Consider the following 24,117-nt stretch of genomic DNA (forward strand, 5'->3'; position numbering starts at 1 on the left):
GCCAGCACAGCGAACACCGTCGTGCCCACACCCCGGGTCCACAAAGCAAGCAAGACACACACGCGGCTTCTCTGTCCCCACTGATATATTTGATAATTGTCCAGAACCAGAGACGGCGTCAGCCAGGGGGTGAGGGGGAGTAAAAAAGAGCCCAGGGAGGGGGCTGGGTGGCAGGGATGAGGAGAGGGAGAGGAACAGACACACACAAAAGAGAGAGAGGAGAGAGGCAGGGGGCGGGGCGGGGCGGGGGCGGGGAGAGAAGCCAGCCAGAGGGGTAAGAGGGGGAGGGAGGCGGGAGATAACTTGAGGGGGCGGGGCCAAGGGGAGAGAGGGCCCCTCCCCCCAGAATACAAAAAGAGGGGGACCGGAGTGGGCTGTCCTGGGCTTGGGGGGCAGGGAAGAGACGGGCGATGTGGTGGGGTTGAGGTCAGTAGTAGGTTTCCTTCTCCACCCAACCTGGAGAGACAAAAGAGGAAAGAAACAGGGACGAGAGGGAGACGGGCGCGGAGAGAAGCACAAGCAGAGACAGACAGCGGCACAGAAAGAAACCAAAAGGGCCGGAGACACAGGGAAAGACACAGAAAGGAGGAGGCCCAGAGAGCCAGGAAGAGGGAAGAGTTGCAAAGAGGGTGGAGAGATGACGCAGGAGGGAGGGGTTGGGGGGAAACAGAGAGTGAGGTTAGTATCAGTCACACAGCGCTCTCTCGCCTCCCCTTCCAGCTGCCCCGTCCTGTCCCCCCCAGCCTCCCCCCTGTACCCAGTTAGCCCCTCACCCCCGGGGTTCCTGCGCAGGATGAGTTTGCGGATTTCGTCATAGACGAAGATGAGAAAACTGTAGGGGAAGGCACAGAACCACCAGCTGGGCCTGCGGAGACGGAAGAGCAGGAGGGCGTCAGTGTGGGGCGGAGACCGGGGCGGGGGGGGACACACAGAGGCAGGGTCCCAGAGGACAGGTGGGGCCGCACTGGGAGGATGCTCCCCTGGTCCTTCGAGCCCAAGGTGAGGGGTGCCCGGGGCCATGGCTGTGGGCTGGGGTCTGCACAGCGCCCCCCTCTGAGGGCGTCCCGCGGGGAAGGCTCCCGGGAGGATCCTGGAGCAGGTGGTACATGGCAGGGGAGGGGGCACTCACTTGAGAGGGTACATGCGAAGGGCCACGTCCATGCCGGGGCAGTAGGACAGGAAGGCAGCCAGGGCTGTCTCCTCAAACAACCCGAAGATCAGGATCTTGTTCCTGGAGGCACAGGCAGGGCTGGACCCAGAGAACTCGAGCAGGCACCCCCATCCCACCGGGACAGAGGCTCTGCCAAGGGCAGACGCACAGAGACGGACACGGACACACACAGAGATGGAGACCGAAAGAGGCAGAGAGGCACACACGGGTCGAGGGAGATGGTGACACTGAAGTATAATGACAGAGACAGTGACACACAGGCAGGGGTATGAAAAGATACAGCAGGGAATTCCCTGGCGGTCTAGTGGTTAGGACTCCGCGCTTCCACTGCAGGGTTCCATCTCTGGTGGGGGAACTAAGATCCCACATGCCGTGCGGCCAAAGGAAAAGATAAAGCAGATCTGGAGAGGGACCAGGGACACCCCAGCGGTGTGCACACAGATATGGAGAGAGAGAGACAGAGACAGAGACAGAGAATCCAAGATAGATGTGCCCACTGGAGAGAAAATCAACTCAGAGGCAAAACGGAAACAGACAGACAGACAGACACGGGGCGGGACAGGGAGCAGGCCCGGAGCCCGCGGCCCTCACTTCATGCCCTGCTGGAAGACGGAGTTCCTCCTGGTCTTGCAGATGATCAGGTCGGCCCACTGCACGACCACAATGCTCACGAAGAAGGCCGTGTGGCACGTGAACTCCACCACTTTCCTCTGCTCGTAGGTCTGCAAGGGTGATGACGTGGGTGCCGGTCGGCGGTCAGTGTGGCCGGGCCCACGTGCTCCTTGTCTGCGCCCCTGCGTGGGGCCCCAGGGCAAAGCGGGGACTCTGTCCAGATGGGATCCCCTAAGGGGCGTGTCTTCCCTCTGTAGCTCAGGGCCCCGCGGGAAGAGTCAGGAAATGTACAAGGAATGAGAGAGGGTAATGGTGACCTCGGCTGTGGACCAGAGATCCTGGGGGCCTCCTGAGGGGACTCCAGCTGGGCTTTGAAGGCACAGAGATGGGGAAGAGGGCAGCAAAGGCGTCTCGCCTGGTGGGGCAGGGAGCACGGCCGGTGGCCAGGACCGCGATGGGCTGGGGCAAGAGCACCGGGAGGCCCCTCGTGTCCGGCAAGGATCTTGATGCCGCCCCTGGGACACAGGGACCATCACAGGACGCCGCCCCTGCCTGGCTGGGACGGCTCGCCCCAGCCCGGGATGCTGTGGGCAGGGAGCCCGCCTGGGGGGGTCCCAGGCCATGCTGTGGGGCCCAGCCCTACGCACCCACTGCTGCCCGTAACTGTCCTCCAGGTCGTTGACGGTGCGGTCGTCCCAGTTCAGCCGGATGCCCACCAGGTTGCCAGGCAAGAAGCCATTTTCTGCCAGGATCACAAAGTAGGAGAAGAAGCCACCAAGAGCCTGGATCATTCCTGGAGGAGGAGAGAAGGGAGATGAGGAGAGGCTCAGGTGGGGCAGGCAGCCAGCCCAGGGCACCTCTGAGGCCCCTCGAGACCCACACCGCGAGGATGGCGAGCTACCCGGTCCTCTTGCCTGACATCATCCGGGGCTGAGCTCCCAGAGGGCCATCTGAGGGTGCCACCTGGTGGTGAGCCCCTGAGATTGGCCCCCCTGGAGCAGGAACCTTGGAGACGGGGCTCTCCTGAGGGGAGAACCTGGAGGCTCCCTCCCACCTGAGCCAGGCCACCTGGACGTCAGGAAACCCCTGAGGACCCCCTAGGCAGGAATGACCTCCCTAGGCCTCTGACCACTGCCACCAAGCCTCTGCTTCCTGGGACACTCCCAGCAACAGGGCGCTCAGCACGTGTAAGACTGCACACCTCACCTCCAGCAAAGATGGAGGGGAAGGCAGGGGGGCGTGGGGCTCACTCCTGCCCTCAGAGAGCTCACAGGCTGACTGGTCCTTCCCATCATGGTGGCGGGTGGAGCAGTGGAGTGGCCATCCGGGGGCCAGCCCTGATCTGCCACTCAGTATCCCATGTGCTCCCCGGCTGCAGCCCCGGGCCTTTCCTCCACCTGTGCCAGCCCCACCTTGGTGACCGCCACCCATCTGTAAGTCACTCCTTCCAAACCTCCAGCACCAGGTCCTACTCTTCACTCCACTCATTCAGCACAAGGTTTCTGAGCACCCACGGTGGGCCAGGCACTGGCCATCCAGCCATAAGCGAGGCAGGGTCCCCAGGTCCTCACCGATCTGTCCGTAGGCCATGCTGATGAGTCTCTCATTGACCAGCTTGTCAGTGCGTGGGTTCCGGGGCTGTCTCTTCATGATGTCACTCTCGGCAGCCTCGTACGCCAGCGAGATGGCAGGGACCTGGGCAGGAGAGGCCGGTGAGTCGGGGACGGGGGGGGGGACCCTCCCCTCCCGGAGCCTGGGGGTGGCCGGGGCCTCACCATGTCAGTCGGCAGCCTCGTACGCCAGCGAGATGGCAGGGACCTGGGCAGGAGAGGCCGGTGAGTCGGGGACGGGGGGGGGGGACCCTCCCCTCCCGGAGCCTGGGGGTGGCCGGGGCCTCACCATGTCAGTGCCCAGGTCGATGCAGAGGATCGTGATGGTGCCCAGAGGCAGTGGAATGTTGGCCATGATGAACAGCAGGAAGGGCGTGATCTCGGGGATGTTGCTGGTCAGGGTGTAGGCGATGGACTTCTTCAGGTTGTCGAAGATCAGGCGGCCTGTGGGCAGGGGCAGGCTCACACCTCGGCACCCACACCAGGGCACCCTAGTCCCTCTACCCCTTCCCTGCCCAGTCCTCGCATCCTTTCCAATCCATCCCCCCACCGCCTGCCTTTCCAGACAGATGCCCAACCGTGTTGCCCCTGTTCAAACATTCTCAAAATACAACCACTTCGGAAGACTGCTTGGTAGTTTCCTTTCTTTTTTTTTTTTTTTTCTTTTTTTGGCCGCACAGCGTGGCTAGCGGGATCTTAGTTCCCCAACCGGGGATCAAACCAGCGCCCTTGGCAGCGAAAGCGTGGAGTCCTAACCACTGGACCACCAGGGAATTCCCAGCAGTTTCTGTTAAAAGTTAAACATCCCCGCCTTATTGACCCAGCAATCCTCACCTTAGGTTTATACGCAAGAGAAATGAGCGTTTATGTCCACCAAAAAGCAAGTACAAGAATGTTCACCATGGCATTAGTTATAATAGCCCAAAACCCGAACTGACCCGCTGGCCATCAGTAGGTGAGTGGATAAGTAAACTGTGGTCCGTCCATACAAAGGAATACCACCCGGCGAGAAAAAGGAACGAGCTACTGACACCCCCAGCTCCATGGATGAATCTCACTGATGTTATGTTGAGTGAAAAAAAAGCCAGACACAGAAGCATTCATATCACATGACTCCATTTGCAAGAGGTTGGAAACGAATCCATGGTGCTGAAAGTCAGGATAGTGGTTATTTCTGGGAGGGGGGATATAGACTGGAGGGGACCTGAAAGAACCCTAATGGGAGGCTGGAAATGTTCTCTATCTTGATGGGGGTCCGGTGGTTGTGTGGGTGCGTGCGTGCATAAAAAGTCACGGAGCTGCCTTTGTGTGAATGCCATATCCCAATAAAGATTCAGTCAGTACAGTGTGTGTAAAGTAAAAAGAAACTAAAGATGAACCCAGCCAGCCCCTCCCTCCACCTTCCCCCGTGTGCTGATGAGCAACAAGGTGTGTCATTAAGAAGGCACAGAGGACTTCCCTGGCGGTCCAGTGGTTAAGACTCCACACTTCCACTGCAGGGGGTGCGGGTTCCATCCCTGGTCAGGGAACTCAGATCCCGCAAACTGCGCGGCGTGGCCAAAAAATAAATAAATAGGTAGGACCCCATCTATCATAGCACCCTGCTGGTTTTATCCTTAGCACTTGTCACAATATGTGATTATGTTTGTTATGTTACAATTTGTTTTTTAACTTGCAGAAGGCTGTCTCTCCCAGCTCCTTGAGGGCAAGGACCCATGTCTGCTCTGCTCACAGCTGTATCTCCAGCCCCTGGCACCATACACAAGGTAAGGAGCCCAATAAATGTCTGGGCGGCGTGAACGCCTCCGTGAGTGTGTGCTCTGCAGGTGCATGGAGGATGTCTTGGGGATGAGAAAGGGTTAACCATGCGTCCTCTGGGCCATAGGAGACAAGGGATAAGGGCATTGAACCTGACACTGTAGGCTCAGCTTTTACGGTTTGAATTCTCTCTTATCATGAGTTATTTTTTACACTGGGGACATTTCAAATAGGATAGAGAGACTGGAAGAAAATGAAGCACAGCATGAACAGTGATTATTTCTGGGTGGTAAGATTATGGGTGATTCCATAAGCTTCTTAATGCTTTTCTACATTTTCTATAATTATCATAAATTACTTTGATAATCAGAATAAAACTGAATGTGAACAAGCCCCATCTGTGGCCACATCCAGGCCCGTCAGGAGGTGATGCCCGGCGGCCCCGCCTGAGACCTTGAGGCCTTGCCTCTGTCTGCAACTCCCTTCGCCGGCACTTTTCTACGTGAAAATTCCCACACGGCCCTAGAGACTTGGCACAGGTGATCCCTGTCCACCTGGGGAGGCTTCCTTGGCCCCTGACTCCAGGCTGGGTGAGGGCCCTCTTCAGGGCTCCCTCAGGACCCTCTGCTTCCCTGAGGTTGTACTTATGGGTATTTTTTTCAAGACTTTTTTGATGCGGACCATTTTTAAAGTCTTTATTGAATTTGTTACAGTATTGCTTCTGTTTTCTGTTTTGTTTTTTTGGCCCTGAGGCAGGTGGGATCCCAGCCCCCCGACCAGGGATCGAACCCGCACCCCCTGCATTGGAAGGCGAAGTCTTAACCACTGGACCGCCAGGGAAATCCCTATGAGTATTGTTTTTTAACGCTTCTGAATGTGCCTTGCCCACCGGACTGGGCCTGTGCTGGGCGACACTGGGACCCAGAAGTGCGTTGGCTGAGTCCTGCCCCCAGGGAGCCCCCAACTCCGCAGGGGAAGAAAACTGAAAAGGACAAGCTCAGGCTCTGCAGGGGGCCTCGTGGGATTCTGTGGTCTCCGTGCATCTGCTGAAGCCCTGGCCTGTTCCCCTCCCCCTTCTCCGGCTTCATGCAGGGACCCCAGTCTCCAGGGCCACCTGGGCCAACTCACTCACCCTCCTCCACACCCGTAACAATGGAGGCAAAGTTGTCATCCAGCAGAATCATGTCTGCTGCCTGTTTGGAGACGTCAGAGCCGGCAATGCCCATGGCCACCCCGATGTCAGCCTTCTTCAGGGCGGGGGAGTCGTTCACGCCATCCCCTGTCACAGCCACGATGGCCCCCTGGAGGGAGAGAGGGTGAGGATGACGCCCAGAGGCCTGGCCCCAAACCCTCTTCGCATCAAGGACCCCGGAGTCCAGACTCCCGGCCCCCTCGTCCGAGGGACCCCAGCCCGAGCCCACCTGTCTCTGACAGCCCTCCACAATGATGAGCTTCTGCTGGGGAGAAGTGCGGGCGAAGACGATCTCAGTGTGGTTCTGCAGGATCTCGTCGATTTGCTCAGAGGTGAAGTCCTTGAGGTCGGTGCCATGGATCACACAGGCCTTGGCATCCCTGGGAAGAGCAGAGAGTGTTCAGGACATGTGGGGCAGTGACACCTGTTGGACAGACTCACAGACAGGAGAGACAGAGGACCAGGCTCTGAGAGAGGGACAAGGGCTCTGGGGGTCAGAGCTGAAGGCAACAGGGGAGGAGGGGGCTGCAGTAGGAGGGATGGAGGGCAGACCTCAGGAAGAACCTTGGGACACTGGACTTAGAGGAACAGAGATATGCAGGCAGCTAGGAAATAGAGACAGACGCAGAGAGACACAAGGGTGGGAAAGCTAAGGAAGTCAGAACAGAGATGAGAGACAGAGGGAGACAGAGACAAAGACATAAAAGAGAGATGGGAAGAGAGAATGAGGGACACAGAAGTAAGGGGTCTCACAGAATCCTCTCAGATGTGAATTACTAGCAGCCCATTTTAGAGAGGAGGAAACTGAGGCACAGAGGGGCTAAGTGACTTGCCCAAGGTCACACAGCTCATGTGTGGCAAAGCTGGGGTGCGAACCTACCCCTTGCTAACCCCGTGCAGCTGTAACACCAGGCTGCCCATCCTCACGATGGAAGAGGAACAGGACCCAGGTGCTGAGTCAATGGAGGAGGCCCAGGAGGAAGGGGACCCGCAGCCCCAGAGGGACCGGAGCTGGGCAGGGCGGGGCTCACCGGGGGTTGACCTGGCTGACGGGAATGTTGAGCCGGGCGGCGATGTCCTCCACCGTCTCGTTGCCCTCGGAGATGATGCCCACACCCTTGGCAATGGCCTTTGCCGTGATGGGGTGATCGCCGGTGACCATGATGACCTGCGGGCATCACATGCAAACGGTCCAGCCTCACCGCTGGCCGCTGGGGCCCCAGCCCTGCCTCCCCTGCTGCCCCGGGCCACACCTTGATGCCCGCGCTGCGGCACTTGCCCACCGCGTCGGGGACGGCTGCCCGTGGAGGGTCGATCATGGACATGAGGCCCACGAAGCAGAGGTTGTCGGTGGTGAAGTTCACATCGTCACAGTCGAAGGCAAAGCCCTTAGGGAACTGCTCCTCGGGCAGGTAGTAATGGCAGAAGCCTGGTGCACGGAGAGGGGCACAGGGGCTCCAGCCTCGGCCCTCCCTGCCTCCTGCCCACAGCTCCCGGTCCCAGCACTCAGGCTCCCTAGTTGGCCAGACGGTCAGTCAACACCCATTCCTGAAAGACGCCTTCGTGTCTCATTCATTCATGGTGCATTCTGGGAGGCCCTGTTCTGAACCAGGCTCTGGGCAGCCTCCCATCCCTCCTTACCCTCAAGGGGCCCCCAGAGCTGGCCCAGCCCCGCCCCAACTTGGCTCCACCCTTGGTGCACACCAAGCACGCGCTCGCCCAGGCCCCCGAGCTCGAGGTAGGCGTTCTGGAAAGCCTCCTTCATCTCCTCGTCCAGCGGCTGCTCCTTGCCCTGCAGCAGGATGGTGGAGCACCGGTCCAGGATGCGTTCGGGGGCGCCCTTCATCACCAGCAGGTACCGGTTGTCATTGGGGTCCTCGGTCTCGTGGATGGAGAGCTGTGGACAGAGCAGAAGGTGGCCGCGCCTGAGCCTCACAGGGCGGGACCCGGAGGCTGCCCTGTGCCCAGCTAGGGAAGAGGACCCCCCCGGTCGCCCCGGCCAGAGCCACGGGTGCCAGGACAGACCCGCGCCGGAGCCTCACAGGGCGGGACCCGGAGGCTGCCCTGCGCCCAGCTGGGGAACAGGACCCCCTGCCGCACCGGCCAGAGCCACGGGTGCCAGGACCACCGCCAGGCTCCCCCAGAGGGCACTGCCCAAATCTCTCTACCCGAGATATCTTCATCTGTTTCTCGGGCTCTCTCACAGAGACCTCTGCTCATCCCTGCCCGTTTCCGTCTCTCCATCTTGCAGATATTTCTTCCCCTCTGTGTCTCTCTCACAGAAATCTCAGGGGTCCTTAGGATACGTGCTTCTCTCTCTGCCTTGCCCGACAACCTCTCATCCCGCATCTGACCCATCACCGAATCTGGTCAGCTCACCTCTGAAGTACCCGGATTCTGACCTCTTCTCACCTCCCCTGCCCTCCCATCCAGCCACCACTATCTCTCATGAAATATCACAGCAGCCTCCACACTGAGTCCCTGTTTCTGCCCTCCCCTCCCCATAATATTTCCTCCTCATGGCAGCCAGAAGGAGCCTTTAAAATATGAGAGTCACGGGACTTCACTGGTGGCCCGGCGGCTAAGACTCCGCGCTCCCAATGCAGGGGGCCTGGGTTCGATCCCGGATCAGGGAACTAGATCCCACATGCTGCAACTAAGAGTTCGCATGCCGCAACTAAATATTCCCCCGTGCTGCAACAAAGATCCTGCGTGCCGCAACTAAGACCAGGTGCAGCCAAATAAATAAATAAATTTTTTAAAAAAGAAGAAGAAGAATACATTGGTTGTAGCAGTGCAACTAAGAGTTCGCATGCCGCAACTAAAGATCCCTCACGAGGCAACGAAGATCCCGTGTGCCGCAGTTAAGACCCGGCACAGCCAAATAAATAAATTTTTTTTAAAAAAATGAGTCAGTGAAAAATGGTGCAGCCACTTTGGAAAACAGTCTCTGGCAGTCCCCCAAAAGGTTAAACAGTTACCACATAAGCCAGCAATTCCCAGATATATACCCAAGAGCCATGCAAACGATGTCCACACAAAAACTTGGAGGTGAATGTTCATAGCAGCGTCATTCATAGTAGCCAAAGGGTGCAAATAACCCAAATGTCCATTGACAGATGAATGGATAAACAAAATGTGGTCTATCCATACAATGCAAAATTATTCAGCCGTAAAAAGGAATGAAGCACTGATATATACTACAACATGGAGGAACCTTGAAAACATTATGCTAAGTGAAAGAAGCCAGACATCAAAAAACACATATTGTATGATTCTGTTTATATGAAGTGTCCAGACTAGGCAAGTGAATAGAGACAGAACGTAGATTAGTGGTTGCTTAGGGCTCGGGGAGACGGGGGGAGGTAGGTGGATAAAGCTGAGGAGTGTGAGGTTGCTTTTTGAGGTGATGGAAATGCTCTAAAACTGACTGGGTAGGGACTTCCCTGGTGGTGCAGTGGGTAAGACTCTGAGCTCCCAATGCAGGGGGCCCGGGTTCGATCCCTGGTCAGGAAACTAGATCCCACATACGTGCCACAACTAAGAGTTTGCGTGCCGCAACTAAGAAATCCGCGTGCCGCAGCTAAGACCCGGCGCAGCCAAAATAAATGAATAAATAAATAAATATTTTTTTTAAAACCTGACTGGACAGATGATAGCACGTATCGGTGAATATACTAAAACTATTGAATTATGCACATTAAGTGGGTGAGCTATGGTGTGTGAACTGTATCTCTCAATAAAGCAGCTTTTAAAAATGTGAGTCAGGGCTTCCCTGGTGGCGCAGTGGTTGAGAGTCCGCCTGCCGATGCGGGGGACACGGGTTCGCGCTGCGTGCCCGGAGCCTGTGCTCCGCGACGGGAGAGGCCGCAACGGTGAGAGGCCCGCGTACCGCAAAAAAAAAAAAAAAAAAAGTGAGTCAGGTCCCATCTGCCTCTGCTCGGTGGCTCATGTCTCCCTGAGGGTCACACCCAAGTCGTGTCCACAAGGCCCTACGGGACGTGACCCAGCACCCACTGCCCTCCCCTCCCACCACGTTTCCTGGCTCGACATTCCCTGGCTATTCAGTACATCAACACACTCCTTCGTCAAGACCTTTGCACACGCTGTGCCCGCTGCCCCCGGACACCTGCAGGGCCCCCTCCCTCAGCATGGTGACTGGCTGACATATTCCAAATTTCCTAATGTCCTCATGCCTTTGTCATTGTCTGTCTCCTGGCACTAGAGCATAAGTTCCGTGAGAGGAGGGACTTCACTGCCATCTGTATCCCCAGCACCTAACACAAGTGCCTCTGACACGTAGTTGCTGCTCAAAACAATACTTGTTGAGTGGATGAATGAGATCTCTGGCTGGTTCCCGCTCTGCTGCACGAAGTTCTTTACTCCCCTGCCGCCCACTCCAACAGAGACATTGCTCTCCCTCCCGGGTCTGTGTTCCTCTCCCCGCTGGGTGGATACTCTTGGGCTTATTTTACCGATGGGGAAACCAAGGCTCTGGGAAAGTTAATAACTTGCCCAAAGCAGGAGGGCAGCGGGGCAGAGCCGACTGCTTTTCGGGCGTCGTAGAGAAAGTGAGATCCAGGCCGACTCTCCTGGAGAGCCTAGGGTACCTGGTATTTGTTGGTGGAGTTGAAGGGGATCTCCGCCACTTTCTTATTACGTTCCCGCATCAGCTTCACGGAGCCGGAGGACAACTCGATGCACTTGAGCAGGGCAGACTCGGAGGCGTCCCCGGCCACATCCCTCTGTGGGGAGAGAGCGCTGTCAGGGCAGAGCAGCGCGGGGTGGGCAGGGGCCAAGCCGGGGCGAGCGGGAGGCCAGACCCACCTTGAGCACAGGGATGTTGTCCTGACCCCCCTTGAAGACGGCACGGTTGCAGAGTCCAGCAATGTGAGACAGGGCCACCCAGGTGTGCGAGCTCTTGTCAAATGAAGTCCCTGAAAAAGGTACGAGTCGGGGCTGGGGGGTGTCCGGGAGCCAGGCCCCCTCGGTCCTGCCTGGGCCCCACCCTCACCTGACTGGTCCTCAGTGGTGTCGGCCTCGTGGATCTGGTTGTCGAACCACATGTGGGCGACCGTCATGCGGTTCTGGGTGAGGGTCCCTGTCTTGTCCGAGCAGATGGTGGATGTGGAGCCCAGGGTCTCTACAGCCTCTAGGTTTTTCACAAGGCAGTTCTTCCGAGCCATGCGCTTGGCGGTCAGGGTCAGACACACCTGGGGTGTGTGCAAGGGCAGGGGAGTTACAGGTAGAGTCAGGCGGTGCAGTTGGGCCAGCAGCACAACTGCCAACAACCCAACTGCCCAGCCCAGAGAGAATCCTGGGCAAAGAATGGGGTGTCGCCCAGCCACTCCACCCAAGGTATAGACCCACAAAAATGGGCTCAGATGCACCCCAAAGAAATATACTAGAATGTTCATAACAGCCACATAATAGTCCCAAACTGCAAACAACCCACATGTCCACTAACAGCAGTAGGGACAAATAAATTGGGGGATAAAAGATGGGAATACTATACAGCGGTGAAAAAGAACAAGCAACCACTGCCTACAACTGCATGGGTGAAATTCAAAAACATAGTGTTTAGCGAAAAATGAGCCAGAAACAAGAGTTCCTGCTGAATGATTCCCCTAATGTGAAGTACAAAAGCTACACTGTTTGAAGCCAGTCTATCCTAGGGGTAACCCTGGAGTTGGAGGGGAGGGGCTGAACAGGTCTTGAAGGGGCTTCTGGGGAACTAGATCTGGGTGCAGCTGACCTGGGGTGTGTTCAGTTGCCTCCAGCTCATCAGGCAGTACCTTCATATGTGCAACTCTTGTTTGTATAGTGTAGGTCAATAAAAGGCCTTTGACTTAGAGTAGCTTTGAATATGCTAATATGGAAAACTTTGCACGATCTATTAAGTAAAAGCATCAAGGAGCAGAACACTATTCCTAGGATGGTCCCTTCTGTGTACCCTGAAAACAATTACTACACACGTGGCAATACGCCCACCGCTGCAGAGAACAGGGCAGAGAGCCTGCTTCTGGAGGGGGGCTGCCGGCGGGGCAGTGGGTCGGGACTGTTATTTTCTTTTGTAACTATTTTAACATATTCTTTAGACTTTTTACCATGAGGTTGTGCTTCTTAATTTTGTAAGTTAACTTCAAAAATGATAGGGCTGTTAGCCCTTTCTGACTGGCAGTGTTTCTCAAGATTCTTTGTTGGTTTTTTTTTTTTTTTTTTTTGGGCCATGCCTCTCCGCTTGTGGGATCTTAATTCTCCACCAGGTATCGAACCCGGGGGCCCTCAGCAGTGAAAGCGCGGCGTCCTAACCACTGGACCGCCCGGGGATTCCCTGTTGGTTTGTTTTGTCAATGAGGCCCTCTGAGCCCCAGGACCCTCCTCATTCAACATCTGGCAGGCTTGGCCCTTGATGTCCAAGTGCAATCAAGATTGTTGCCGTCGGGCCCCAGCCCCCTCCTCCCTCAGACCCGAGGGTCCGGGCCTTACAGTGACAGTGGCCAGCAGGCCCTCTGGGACATTGGCCACGATGATGCCGATGAGGAAGATGACAGCCTCGAGCCAGGTGTATCCGAGAATGAGGGAGAGGATGAAGAAGGAGACGCCCAGGAAGACAGCCACGCCAGTGATGAGCTGGATAAAGTGCTCGATCTCAATGGCGATGGGCGTCTTACCCACCTCCAGCCCGGAAGCCAGAGTGGCGATGCGGCCCATGACGGTGCGGTCACCCGTGGCCACCACCACGCCCCGAGCTGTGCCTGTGGGGTCAGAGGGGACTGGGCTGAGACTCAGCGAGCTTCAGAGGGACCCCGAGCCCCTGAGGCACGTCCATCTATCTGGACAAGCCCAGCCCCACCTGGGTGCCCGAGCCGCCCATCCCCCCTGCCTCACCTTCCACACAGTTGGTGGAAAAGAAGGTGATGTTCCGAGTCTCCAAGGGGTTGTCGTGAGTGCAGTCGGGGGAGCGGGTCTGGGGCTCTGATTCACCGGTCAGGGAAGAGTTGTCCACCTGGGGACACGGGAGACAGGTGTCAAGCCCGGGCCTGGGGTCAAGGGGCATTTGTCCAGAGGAGATTTCAAGATTTTTGTTTGTTCGTTTGTTTTGGTAATGAGGCTGAAGGCTGTGTCCCTGGAAGTCACAGCTAGAAGTCTGGGTGCCTGTGTCTGGGAGGACAGAGGTTGGGCTCTTGAAGCTGGGGATGGTACACGGCTTCTTGCCAAGGCCTAAGGTACCTGGAGGTCTGAGGGAGGAGGACCTGGAGGTCAGAGGTACTGGATCTGAGGGAGGAGGGGGCCTGGACTGCAGGGTCCTCGGGGAGGAGGGGTCCGGGGATCTGGACTCCTCGGTCTGAGGGAGGAGGGGGCTGGGGCCTGGGCTCCTGGGTCCTGGGGGAGGAAGGGCTGGGGGCCTGGACTCCTGGGCCACGCCAGGAAGGGCAGAGCTGGGCCCCAGGCCCCTGGCCCACCTTGCAGCCGTGGGCTGAGATGATACGCAGGTCGGCTGGGACTCGGTCTCCGCCCTTGATCTCCACCAGGTCCCCGACCACCACCTCCTCAGCATTTACCTGCATCTTCTCACCTTCCCGGATCACCAGGGCTTGCTGGGGGTGGAATGGAGAAGAGTCACCTCCCTGACTCCCTCTACCTGGGGTCACTCGGCATAGCCTTGCCCGCCTGTTCACCTCCATGGGGCCCCTTCCTGGGAACCCCTCACCTGGGGAACCATGTTCTTGAAGGATTCCATGATCTTGGAGCTCTTGGCTTCCTGGTAGTAGGAGAAGCAGCCGGTGATAATGACCACGGCCGCCAGCACGATGCCCAGGTACAGCTGTAGGGAGATGCAGGGTCACAGCCCGCCCTGGGGCAACTCTCCACCACCCCCATCCCGACATTTGTGGAACCTGGGAAGAGAGCTTTGAGTCACTGGGGGTCTGTATTTGTATGTCTGACCTCAGGTTGTATCCATTTGAGGGTCTGTGTCTCTGTCTGCCTGTCCATGTTTGAGCCCCTCTCTTCCTTTTTTTTAAATGTTTGCTGTTTATGTATTTATTTATCTCTCTATTTATTTGTTTATTTATTGGCCGTTCCCTGACCAGGGATCGAACCCAGGCCCTCGGCAGTGAAAGCATGGAGTCCTAACCACTGGACCGCCAGGGAATTCCCAAGTTCCTCTTTCTGAACATAGGTGTGTTTGAGCCTCTGAGTCTGTCCATCTCTCTGTTTGGTGGGTTTGTCTGTCTTTCTGCCTGTGTCAGAGAATCTGAGTGTACGGTATTCTCTTTCCACGTGTCTGTCTGTGTCAAAGTCAATGTGTCTGTCTGCCTGCGTGCCTGGCTTTAAATGTACGGGACTGTTTGTGTTTGAGTCTCTGTATGTGGATCTCTGTCTCTGTCTCTCCCTGTTGGTCTGCGTAGGTCTGAGACTCTGAGTCTGTCTGTTTGCCCGTTTAGGTTTAATTTCTGAGAATACTGTCTGTACTTGATTCTCACATCTCTCTGTCTGTCACCAGGTTATGCCTGAAACTCTGTGTGTGTTTGATTTCCTATGTCTGTCTATCAGTAAATGTCTGTGTCTGTCTGTGCCTCTGTGTCTGAACTAGGTGGCCGTGTTTGAATCTGTGTACAAGCGAGACTGTCTGCACTGACTCTCTGCACTGTTGTATACATGTGCGTGTGTGCACGTGTGTATGTGCGAGGATCTCCACGTAGTCAGAATGTGGGTCTGTGTTTATGGGCATCGTGTCTGTTGAAACTGTGTGTGTCCCATGTGTTGAGAGGATGGGACAAATCAGCAGGTGCTTGTGCCTGGATCTCTATCTGAGCCCACTCACCGTTTGAGCATCTTTCAGGCCATGACCACCTGCTGGTGTCTATCCTCAAGGCCGCTGAGGTCACACAGCTTTGGGATGGACCCCCAACTCACACTTCTTACTGTGTGACCTTGGGCAAGTTACTTGGCCCTTTTTTTTGGGGGGGGGTTAAGCCATGAAGCTTGTGGAATCTTAGTTCCCTGGCCAGGGATCGAACCCGTGCCCACTGCAGTGGAAGCATGGAGTCCTAACCACTGGACCACCAGGGAAGTCCCATACTTCGCCTTTCTGAGTCCCAGTTTTCCTCATAGCTTCTCTGGTTCTCTCACTGGGTGATTGTGAAAGTTAGATGAGAAAAGGTGGAAGGCTGGGCTTTGAAAAGTCTAAAGGGAGAAGTGGGGTATGCATATGTGTCCCTACATGCATGAGCCCTTGGGCACGGCAGGGTGGAGGGCACTCACGTTGTCGCCAGAAGGATCATCCTCGGTGCCTGCCTGGATGCCGTAGGCCAGGAAGCAGAGGATGGCCCCGATCCACAGCAGGATTGAGAAGCCCCCAAAGAGCTGGCGGCAGAACTTGACCCACTCTGGGGTGGTGGGTGGCGGCGTGAGCGCGTTAGGCCCATCGCGGGCCAGGATCTCCTGGGCTTTGCTGTGGGTCAGACCCTAGGGGACACAGGACTCACACAGAACCCTCCCGGAGCAACCCTGGCACCCCCAACACTTCCCGAGTGCCCCCAGGCACCCAAGGGTCACGGCTTCCCATCCCCTCCCCCCTCGGACCCTTCTCCCTCTGGCCCGGCCCCACCTGCACACAGTCGGCCCCACCTGCACACAGTCGGTGTTGTATTTCCGGCAGACCTCTTCCACTGACATCTTGTGCTCTGTCTGAGGAACAGGAGTTTGGGGGGCTCGGGTGAGCGAGGAGGCCGGGCAGGGGCGGGTGGGGCCTGCTCTGGGTGGGTGCAGAGGGTGGGACTTACCATAGCCACCTCCTTTTTGAGGTCGTCCAGGTCCCGGCGCTCTTTGGTGCCCTTGCTCTTCTTGGGCGAGCCCTTGTCATCTTTCTTGTCCTGCGAGGTGGCGACACGATAGCTGTCAGAGCCACCAGACTGCGGGCGAGAAGGGGTTACAAGGGGACACCAGCCCTGCGTCTGTGCAGCTGCGTCTCGGGGCAGGGGCTGGCTCTGGGGGCTCAGTCTGTCTCTGCCCTGCGGCTCTGGGTATCTCTCAGAACCCCTGAGTCTCATCTCTTCCTATTGGCCTCTCCGTCTCTGGTTCCATGTATCTCTGGGTCTCTGTCCCTGAGAGTCTCCATCTGGGTCTGTCTGTGCCTCTCTCTCTCTCTGTAGGTCTCTCCCCTTCAGTCTCCATGTGTCTTTTTATCTCTTTGTGTCTTTTTCTCCCTCTCCCTGGGCACTTAGTCTGTCTCTTGCTAGGTCCGTCTGTCTCTCGCTATGTATGTCTCTCTCTCTTGATCTGTCTCTCCAGGTGTCTGTTTGTGCCTCTCTGTCTTATTCTGTTTTGTCTCTGTCTCCTTGTACCTCTTTATCTCTCCTTCTCTTCATGTGTGTGTATCTCTGTCTCTCTGTGGCTGTTTCTCTGATCTCTCTCTCCCTCATCACTTCATATTGTCCGTCTCTCTCTCTCTCTCTCTGTCTCTGAGTCTCTGTGTGTTTCTCTCTTTGATTTTGGTCTCTCTCTGATCTCTGGCTCTTTATGTTTTCCATCTCATACAATAACTGTTTCTATCTCTTGAACTCTCTCTCCCTGAGTCTGGCTGAGTCTGTCTCTCTGGGTTCTCTCTGGGTTCCTATCTCTTTCCCAGTTGGTGTGCAGGGATCTCAGACTGTCTCCAAGTGCCCGTATTTTCTGTCTGTATCTTTCTCCATCCTTATCTCTGCTTCTCTCTGATTTCATCTCTCGAGGTACATCCTTTCCTGTAATGCATGGTGTCTCTCCGTAACTGTTTCTACTGTTTCAACCATCTTGTTTGTCTATCTCTCACGATCTCGCTCTGCCATCTTCCTCTCTATCCCTGCATCTCTCCCTCTCCTCTCGGCATCTCTGTCCTTCCACTTGAAGGTCTCCCCATATATCACTCTCCCTGTCTTTTCTGCCTGGCTCTTTTTCTGGGCCTCTCTCCCCAACCCCATGGATGTCTCTGTCTCTCAGAGGACCCAGCAAATCTTGGGAGACCCCACAGGCCTGGCAGGAAGGGGGAGGAAAGGGCACTCCAGGTATTAGTCACGGCTGGGACCAATGCCTGGTAGGCAGCCTACTGTGCACAGGGACGGTGGCCTGGCTGGACATGCAGCCTGTCCTGAGGGCCTTGACTGACAAGCTGTGGGCCTAGACTCTTTTCTGGGGGCTGGTAGAGCCACGGATAGGTTTGGACAAGGGGTTGGCATGGTTAGGCCTCTGGAGGACAGACTAGGAGCTGGCTGGGATTTGGGGAGCAGAAGAGCAAGAGGCAAAAGCCCCCGGGCTTGGCTTGAGCTGGATGTAGCATGAGGGGGAGTGACTGAAGTTCCAGTTTGGGGACCTGGGCTGATGGGGAAGGCAGTGTCCTTGGAGGTTGGCAGGAGGGGTGGGCTGAGGCCGGGTGCTGGTAGAGGAGCGCTGACAGCCCCTACGGGTCCAGGGCCAGCGGGCCAAGCTGGGATCCCAGGCTCAGTGCAGCTCAGCGCTGATCCTCTCGTGACCTCGTAGAGGGTTGAGCTGCCTGCTGTCTGCCCCCAGACTGGGAGGCTGAGCCTGGGAGGCTACTGCAGCCTGGAGGCCTGGGAGCCTGGGTTTCAGGGGGTGGGAGGGAGGCTTGGCCCTGGGCCAGCCCTGCAGCAGCGCTGCGTCTGACGTGGAACATGGAGGCTTGGGGGACAGGGAGGACACTCCTCCACCCCCAGCTTCAGGAGGGGTCTCAGACTCCACAGAGGGGTAGACCCAAGGATGGAGAGAGTGGAGATATAAGGTCATGGGCACAAGTTAGAGAAATGAGAGGAAAGAGATGGAGGCCTGGAAGGCAGGGGAGGAGAAGTTGGGAAGAAAACCAGCTGCCCACCCCTGAAACCTCAGAGAAAGCTGGGGAGCTGATGCTTGGGTCCCTATGAGGCCTAGGGGTGGGTTCCTGGACACCTGGGTCTGAGGGAGGAGGGTCTGGGGGCCTGGACTCCTGGGTCTGAGGGGGGAGGGGCCGGGGGTCTGGACTCCTGGGTCTGAGGGGGCAGGAGGTTAGGGATGGAGAGGTTAGGTTCCTGGTCCCTGAGGCTGGGACAGACCGTGCCAATTGAGCCTCCCGGGGTGGCGGTGTTAGGCATGGGAGTCTGGGGTCCACAGGGGTGGATCCAAGAAGAAAGGAGCGGCCCCTCCCCCGCGACCTTTGGTGGACGCTCCTAGCAACATCCTCCGGGGGTCTGGATCCTGGGTCTGAGGGGGGAGGGGCTGGGGGCCTGGATCCTGAGTCTGAGGGGGGAGGGGACGGGGGCCTGGATCCTGGGTCTGAGGGGGGAGGAGCTGGGATACCCCAGTCCCTGGCAGACAAGCCTTGGCTCCTCCTTGCCCTTGCCATGACCAGACTCCCTTAGGGGCGGGCTTCCATCTGTTAGAGGGGGAGCCAAGGCTTTCCCAGTCAAGGCAGGAGGCCCAGATGGGCGCGCTGCAGGGCGGGAGCACCTCTGAGGGTGGGGGACACTCCTGCCTCGCTGCAGCCCGCCTCTGCGGCTCCTCGCCATTTTCCGTGCTGTCCGCCTCCCCTGACACCTGCCCAGCTCACGCAGCCTCTGCCCCTCAGCCTGCCTCTCCCTCCCCATTTCAAGGTGTCTGAGGCCTCATCTCAGCGTCTCTCCCTCGACCTCCCCTTTTGCCCTCTGTCCCCTCTTCCTATCATTCAGGCTGCCTCTGGTTGTCTCTGGATAGGAAATGTCTGTCCTTGGGTCTCCTCATCTCAGCCTCAGTTTCTCTCTTTGTCTCTCCTTGTCTATGTCCCACTCATGTCTCTCTTCATCTTTCCATGTCTCTCTGCCTGTGTCTGTCTCTCTGTCTCTACATCTCTTTTCCTCTGTCTCTTTCAGAGCATCTCTCTCAGTCTCTGCCCATTTCTCTCTGCTTTCCATGTCTCTGCCTCCCATGTCTAAAGAGCCTCACTTCTCCTCCTGTTCTCACGTCTTTTCCTAAGACCCTCCCGCTCCTTTTTTCTCTAAGGCACTTAACCCCAGTTCTCTCCTCCAATCTGCCCTCGGCTTCCCCTCCATTTCCACTTACCTGGAAGCCATCACTGACTCCCACCTCCCCCTTCTCTCTCCCAGTCCCCTCCCCACCCAGTTCTTCTCTCCTTCTCCCCTAGCCCACCCCAAGCCACAGATCTGCAGCCCCATTCCCCAGCTCCATCCCTGGACCCATCAGCCTTCATCCGCCATCTTTCTCCTCATCCTTCACACTCCCCCTCCATTAGCCTCGCCCACCCCGACCCTCTCTCTCTCTTTATCCCACCCAGCCCAGCCCACCCGCCTCCTACCCCCCCACGGCCCCGCCCGACACGCAGGGAGGAATCCAGGGCTGCAGCGGGGGTCAGGTGGTCAGCCAGGGGAGGAGGCAGCATCTGCTGGAGAGACTCACAGGCAGACAAGGACACACGGACACGGAGGAAAGGGCATAGCCAGGCATGCACAACCCCTCCCCCCATACACACACGTACGCATTTGCATACATACGCCCTCAGCCAGGCTCTCAGCCTCCCCGCCATGACTCTCCTGCTCCCCCCAGCCCCTGTGTCTGCTCCCCCAGATTAGGAGTTAGACACACACTGCAGCCCCAGGCCACTCCGCATTGCGGAGCACCCCCATCCAGGTCTGGAAGGAGAAAGAGAGGTCATCTGGTGTTCATCCCCTAGTCTGGACCTGTCCCCGCCTGGCCAGGGAAGCAGACGGGCTTCAACGCCCCCAGACACAAACATCAGCTTTCAGACACACCCAGACACGGTTGCAGGCATTCAGATACAAACCCGGGCCACACAATCGCAGGCGGACGGTGCTGCAGGGCCTGACAGAGCCAGGAGCACACACACGCACACATGCACACGCACACATACGGCTGAGCAGGCAGCCGCACGAGGTCAGGCAGAGATGCTGAGGGCGGGTCCGTGCCCCGCGGGCCGCGCACACAAAGGACACACCAACATGCGCCACAGACCCCCGCCAAGCCAGGCGGCCCCGCGCACACACTCGGCCAGAGACACAACCACACGGACGGGCTGGGTCAGCCGGCTCACAGGTTCCTGAACCCGGGTACCGGAGAGCAGGGATCCCAGAGTCCCCGGCCCCCGCAGACACCCAATCTCACAGGACCCACAATGTCACACACACACACACACACACACACACACACACGCATCGCCCGGCCGGCCAGAGCACCTACCCCCATCTTGGCGGCTCCGGGGGACAGGGGCAGGCGGGCGGGGCAGGGGCCGGGGCAGCGGCCTCAGGGTGGGCTCAGGCGCGGGCTCGCGCTGGGGGCCTCTGCAGCGCCCGCGCCTCGATCCGCGAGTCCGTCCGGCGGTCAGCGCCACTGCACACAGTCTGCGGCGGCTGCCGCCTCCGCCTCCTCATATGCCCGCGCCCGCCGGGGGGCCGGCGCTGGCCAATCAGGGGCGCCGCCGCTCTGATGGACGGCCCGCGGCCCCGCCCCCGGTACTGCAGCTGTCCTCCCCGCCCCCCACCCTCCGCAAAGCGGCGGCGAGGCGGCGAAGGGGGAGCGCTGCGGGAGGCGGAGAACCCGGAGACCTCCGAAATGAGGGACCTGGAAACTCCCGCAGTGTGGGGTGTCGGCTCCGAGGAAGGGGCGCCGAGGGTGGGAGAGCCCCGGAATCCCCCTCATTGTGTGCCGCCAGAGGGAGGCGTGCGCTGTGGAAGGTGGACACCACCGGGTGGGGGGAAAGCCCCGTAAATCACCGCAATAAGGCAGGAGGGCCAGAGCACCTTCTTCTGCGGTGAGGCAGGGGGCAACCCTGGAGACTGTGGGGTGCTGTTCAGGAGGGGGAGATGGAGGGGGCACAAGGGGCAAGGAAGACCCCACAGTGAGCAGGGAAGCTGCAGAGGGGGTAGGAGCCCTGAGGCTCCCCTCACTGTGTGACCTCCCCCCAACACACACGCACTATGGTATGGCAGTTATCCAACGAGACACAACTGCACAGGTACACGAGAGACACATCACAGCCAGAGGATTCCACCAAACATCATACTCACCCATGACCATCACCCAGACAGCACAGATGCTGTGGACACACACGGACACCACCCCACCACTCACCACCAGTTTCACAATCACATTCCATCACACACCAGCTAATACCCTCCCACACACCCTACACTACCCCATCAAACAACCCCAGGGACTCACAAACATGTAGAAATGAAACACACATAGCACACACACCTTGCACACCCCATCATGCCATAGAATCAGAGTCACAAAATGCCATGTAAATTAACACACACCCTCAAAACACAACCTCACAGATATGCACATCACACACGCCATCAGAGCTGGCCTTAAACCACCTCACATAGAGAGCCATAACCATAAACTCCATGGACCCACAAACAGTACACATCTACACTCAGCACCATAGCACACCCACAGGCCTCACACTGCCCCAGACACCACTTGAGGCTTTGTGAACAGTGTTTCATAGTCACGCAACATCACACACACTCCTCCCCAATATATCCGGGCATAAGCAAAGGCCCACAGTGCAAAATTGCCAGAGTGTTGCTAATTGTGAATGACAGACAAAAGGTGCACACAGACTCACACACAGCACAATAATTCACCGACACAGATCACACAACACCATCCCACACACCTCACACACTACACACATCATGTATTGCAGTGCCATCTCATACACCTCTGTTGTAGCTCCAAACACACCCCCAATGCCCACACCCACACACCACGCACATCCCAGCTCAGTATGTATATACACACACAGATGCACAGCCAGCACCCACACCCCAGGCCTGTCGCATACACACAACACCCCGTCAGCCACCTACTGGAGCCTGAGGAGTTACAGCCTCCTACCCGCACCTCTCTGCTCTATGAGGAACACTCCCAGACTCTCCCTGGGAATATGGCAGAAGGGGCAGAGAACAGGCAAGAGCCTGTCCCTGTAGCTTTCTCAGAATGTGGGTATCCTCCCCACCTATGGGAGTGGAGATGTGGGGGACAGGCAAGGGGCACTGAGTAAGCCTGGTGTATAGCAGGTGAGAGGGGAAGGTTAAGCACCTGGTCACCGAAATGTGTGAAAGGGTGAAGGCCAGAGTGAGACACACAAACTGAGAAAGACAAGAGTCAGAGATTCAAAGCCACAGAAAGATGGGCATGGACAGGGAAACTGGGCCAGAGAGTAAAAGGGGGCAGGGAGGTGGGTTCCTTGGCTTCCCCCAGCACCCAGAGCCTCAGCCCAATCCTGTACTCTGACCCATCCCCAGCCCTCCCCGCTGTCCCTTGTTGCCATGGTAACAGGGAGGCCGCATATGCAGCAAAGGAGGCTGGGCTTGCAGACCTGGCCTGTTTCCATGGAGACTGGGGAAGGGTGGGGAGCCACATCTTCCAGCCCTGGTAGTTGCCCCCCTACAACTCTGCCCCCTTCCAGGGGGAGGGAGGGAAGGAGGGAGAACCTGTCAACGTATTATCTTTTCCCCCTCCACCTTGTCCTCCAGGGATGGGCTTGGACCGTGGGAGGGAGATTGGGGTGACCGAGAAGCCTGGGGATGTCAGGATCCCAGGAGATTCTCGGCTTTCTCTCCTCCTGCTTTCCAGCTGGACTGGGGGAGACCCCGGTCCCCCACACCACATCCCAGACACAAGCTCATGTCCCCCCCTCATGCACTCCTCAGCCTGGTGAGACCGATGACGGTGCACCGTGTTCCCAGCGCGAGGCTTTGCGGAAGTTGGGGGGGGGGAGGGAAGATTTACGAAGGTCACAGGGATGGATGGGGACAAGAGAACTCGGCAAGAGAGATGGAGGGAGAGGCTAAGAGAAGAAATGGACACACAGAGTTCAGAACCAGAGAGAGGCAAATAGGAACAGAAAAACAGAAACACCAAGAAAGACAGAGAGTTGGGTAAAGACAGAAATGAGAAAACAGACGTAAGAGGCAGATCAACAGAATTACGTAGTGAAGATGACAGAGAGACACAGGGACATAGACAGCCAGGTAGACACGTTTGGCACACTGGGGAGACTTAGAGATAAAGACTGGGGAGACAGAGCAGAAATGGGGATGGGGGAGACTCAGAAATGGGGAAAGACCCCAGAGGAGATCTGCTTGGTATTGGAACAGAGAGGGAGACAGACCAGAAATGTCTGCAGTCATATTCTAGTCACCTTGACAGTCCTGCCCAAGGGCAGAGACATTGATCAGTCTGTGAGAGATGTGGAAACAAGAGAGACCCTGAGACACAGGCTCATCCCACACCTGTCTCTGAGGGGCACACACACGGCAAGGGTCTGAGGCACAGAACAGGCCAGATGGAGAATTGGGGCGCTGTGTGCCAGGCGGGGTCCCCCGGGGTGTGGCCTGCCCAAACACTGAGAAGGCAGGCAGGTCCTGCAAGGGAGACAGGGCAATGCTGCGCGCCAGAACGGCCAGGCCTCGCAGGCCGGTGCTGAACGGACAGCTCCCGAGCTCTGGGCCCCCTGCCCGAGGGGCGGGGCCCAGCCTCGCTCCTTTCCCTCGCTTGGTCCCTCTCTCTGTCTAGCGTTCCTCACTGCTTGGGCCCCCTACCGTCCTCATCTAGTTTTCTACTGCTTCTTGTCTCACCTGTCTCTGTTCCACCTCAGTCTCTGCATCTCTCAGCCCCAACTCCCCAGGTCTCTTATTAATTTCCCTGTTTTCTCTGTCTCCACCTCGTCCCCTTCTCCATTCTGTCTCACCCTTCTCCCACCTCATCATGGTATGTCT

At 57.5% G+C, this 24,117-nt stretch overlaps 1 protein-coding gene across 1 annotated transcript; it reads right to left on the reverse strand.

Annotated features, from left to right (window-relative positions):
• Positions 1-410: 410 nt before the first annotated feature.
• On the reverse strand, positions 411-20,575 carry ATP1A3 (ATPase Na+/K+ transporting subunit alpha 3). The gene is made up of 23 exons (XM_024132576.1): positions 20,564-20,575; positions 16,135-16,224; positions 15,980-16,039; positions 15,614-15,817; positions 14,058-14,171; positions 13,810-13,944; positions 13,235-13,352; positions 12,833-13,101; positions 11,358-11,556; positions 11,171-11,280; positions 10,954-11,088; positions 8,048-8,240; positions 7,597-7,772; positions 7,375-7,511; positions 6,573-6,723; positions 6,284-6,452; positions 3,683-3,837; positions 3,355-3,478; positions 2,431-2,576; positions 1,763-1,893; positions 1,130-1,231; positions 774-865; positions 411-456 (listed from the first exon to the last, which is right to left on the reverse strand). The coding sequence occupies exons 1-23, from the start codon at positions 20,567-20,569 to the stop codon at positions 428-430; spliced, it is 3,045 nt and encodes a 1,014-aa protein (XP_023988344.1). The 5' UTR covers positions 20,570-20,575; the 3' UTR covers positions 411-427.
• Between the last annotated feature and the right edge of the window lie 3,542 nt (positions 20,576-24,117).

This window comes from Physeter macrocephalus, unplaced genomic scaffold (assembly GCF_002837175.3).
Source record: "Physeter macrocephalus isolate SW-GA unplaced genomic scaffold, ASM283717v5 random_330, whole genome shotgun sequence".
Taxonomy (NCBI): Eukaryota; Metazoa; Chordata; class Mammalia; order Artiodactyla; family Physeteridae; genus Physeter; species Physeter macrocephalus.